The 2769-nt window shown below is 53.3% G+C and overlaps 1 protein-coding gene across 1 annotated transcript; it reads left to right on the top strand.

The window, feature by feature from the left end:
* Positions 1–312: 312 nt before the first annotated feature.
* LOC144894133 (uncharacterized) lies at positions 313–2529 on the top strand. The gene is made up of 2 exons (XM_078786221.1): positions 313–1374; positions 1597–2529. Exons 1-2 carry the CDS (start codon positions 329–331, stop codon positions 2411–2413), a joined length of 1863 nt encoding a protein of 620 aa, XP_078642347.1. The 5' UTR covers positions 313–328; the 3' UTR covers positions 2414–2529.
* The last annotated feature ends 240 nt before the right edge of the window (positions 2530–2769 follow it).

Here is a 2769-nt window from a genome sequence, read left to right as displayed (position 1 = left end):
CTCCTCCGGAGGTCTTGAGAACTGAACCCTTGGAGTCGTGTCATTTGAAACCCAGCCGTGTGTCCTTTTCCTTTATTGCCCTAGCGTAGCGCGACTAGTCAACGTTCGAGTATAATCTTGTGCAGACGTGGTCATACCAAAACCGCTCGGTAAATAACATCCAAGCCACGTCTGTAACAATTGGTGTCAGGAGTGGGATTCGAACCCGGGACTAAATTTATTAGGCCCAAATTTGTAACAAGTAGAATCGATTCGGAGCGCGTTTCCCGCGCGTTATTAGGCCCAAATTTGTTACAGTTACACTTAGCAGTTACAGGCAGCTGTACAGATGAGTATGGAGAGCCAAATTGAGCGATTGGGTGAGCGGTTGGGGAACCGGATGGATGCTCAGGGTGAGCGATTGGGAAACCAAATTGAAGAAACAACGAACGGAATGAGGGCCGATAGAGAGGCAAGGGAGCAGAGGGACAGAGACCGCGGGTTGGGCGAAGGGGTCCCAGGAGTGCGCGAGGAGGTGAGGCACTGTAAGGAGCACATGGAGAAGGAGGTGAGAAAGGGGACTGTAAAGTTACAAGGGGGCATAGAGGTCCTGACGCAGGAGGTGGAACAGCTGACGGAGGGACAAAAAGAACTAACGGAGCAGGTTCAAAGGAACACTGCGGTATTAGGAGGGTTAAAAGTGACACAGAAAGAACTAAAAGACGACTTGATAGCGACGAAGAGGGAATGTCAGATGGTACGAGAGGGACTGACAGCGAGGTTGGACGAGGTGGTAGAGGTAATGGAGACGAAGGACCGGCAGGTGAGGACGCACCTGGAAACGGTCAAGGTAGCCTTGGAGGACGAGCTTGAGGAGACGTACCGGGGAATAAAAGAGGTGAAGCACAAATTAGAAGAAGTGGAAGAAGGGGTGAGCGAAATTAAGAAGCGACGGAGAGGGGATAACAAAGAGATAAAAGAGGAGATAAAAGAATTGGTCCAAAGTCTGTGTTTGGATCGTGATGATGTGCTCATTAACCGGATGAGGGATTCGCAGGTGATGGAGGAGAAGCGAAGAGGAAGAGGACCCGGTGTAAGTGGTGACCAATATGGTCGTGCGTATGATGCGCCAGGGGATTTAATAAGCTTGGGGGTCGAGATAGACCCGGATGTTCGTGAGAGGCCGTTGGTGAAGTGTGCGACAGGTCTGGTGTGCGAAAAAGGAGGTGTGCGAGAAAGTCCGACTCTGGGGTGTGTGAGGAAAAAGTGCGTGCCAAGGAGTAGTGAGGGCGCTGGCGAGAGTGAGTCGGTCGTAGCGCGTGTGCGAGGGAGCACATGGAAGCGCGGTGTGGTGAGTGTTACAGAGGGTGTAACGGGAGAGTGTGCGCGAGAAAGGTGTGTGACGGGCAGGTGCCTGAGGAAAGAGTGCGCTGTCAAAGGCAAGGAAGAATGCACACCTGTGGGGAGTGTTACAGAGGGTGTAACGCAAGAGTGTGCGCGAGAAAGGTGTGTGACGGACAGGTGCATGAGGAAAGAGTGCGCTGTCAGAAGTAAGGAAGAGTGTCCACCTGTGGTGAGTGTTACAGAGGGTGTAACGGGAGAGTGTGCACGAGAAAGGTGTGTGACGGACAGGTGCATGGGGAAAGAGTGCGCTGTCAAGAGTAAGGGTGAGTGCGCTGTCAGGAATGGAGGTGAAAGTAGTGAGAGTGACATGGAGCGTGAGTTGGTTGTGACAGGTGAGCGAGGATGTACACCTGGGATGGAAGGATGCACACCTGGAATGGTAGAGCGTGAGTGGGAATGCACGCTGGAGTTGGTGGTGAGGCACGTGGTTGGGTGTGCGAATGAGAGCACACCTGTGATTGTCACAGAGGAGGTGACCGAGGAGGGGGCGCGAAGAGGTGTTTTGGTGAGGTGTGCGAGCAACGAATGTGTGCCAAAGTGTTCGGTGGTCAGGTGTGTGACCAAGGCTGTGAGTGGAATGGGTGTACCGAGGTGTGTAAGGAAAGGTACGAGGGGCATGGAAACGGCTGGATGTGTGAGCAAGGAACGGGCTGCGGGATGTAAGCATGCAGGTGAAGCATCGACGTTAGACGGGATAGAGTTTAGAACGACTTATAGCCGAATCGGGCCCTCGGTGCGTGCTGGGCCTCGCTTTGAACGGCCGCGTCCGTGCTCCACTAGGCGGAGCGGGCAGCCCGATAGGAAGGGTCGTTATGGCGACCACGTTTTGTTGAGACGTGCCGGCAGGTCGAGATCGGGACATTGGATGGCTCCACGCCGAGGTGGTGCGTGGGATCTCGGCCCGGGTAAGCCCCCGTCCCTGCCCCGAATGCCGGACGCATCCAGCCGCTGGCACAAAACAACCAGCATCCATTGCTTGGCTTTACGAAGCCGGGCTTTGGACAGGGATTGGCGCACCGAGAGGTATTAGTGAGTCGACTGGGTGATGAGGTTAGTGTTTTGGACCCAAAATTAGAGAAAAACAAAATTTGATGATTGGCAAGGGATTGGCAGTAGTGATTGGCAGATGATGGGTAGTGATTGGCAAATTTTTAATTTGTTGAAATTTGATGTGCAAAATTGGTAGTGAGAGACCCCCGGTGGGTAAGGGTGGCATCCCTGCCACCCTTCCCATATGGGGGCAAAGGAGCAATAGCTTATGGGGTGTATGGCAGTGAAAACTAGCCCGGGTGGGTTAGGATATTGTGTGTAGGGATCTAGAGAAGATGACCTTAGGTAACGTTAAGGTTAGTTAGTGACTGATACCTGTAGTGGGGACGCAGGTAG

The sequence above is a fragment of the Myxine glutinosa genome, chromosome 10 (assembly GCF_964187855.1).
Source record: "Myxine glutinosa chromosome 10, kmMyxGlut1.1, whole genome shotgun sequence".
Lineage (NCBI taxonomy): Eukaryota > Metazoa > Chordata > Myxini > Myxiniformes > Myxinidae > Myxine > Myxine glutinosa.
The sequence above is the reverse complement of the archived record's forward strand: the minus strand, read 5'-3'. Positions and strand labels throughout refer to the sequence as shown.

Excerpts from the sequence above, each read along its gene's own strand:
- LOC144894133 (XM_078786221.1), top strand. The coding sequence starts at position 329 with ATGAGTATGGAGAGCCAAATTGAGCGATTGGGTGAGCGGTTGGGGAAC. Across the intron at positions 1,375-1,596 it reads GGAGAGTGTGCGCGAGAAAG|GTGTGTGACGGACAGGTGCA; the intron begins GTGTGTGACGGG and ends TGCACGAGAAAG.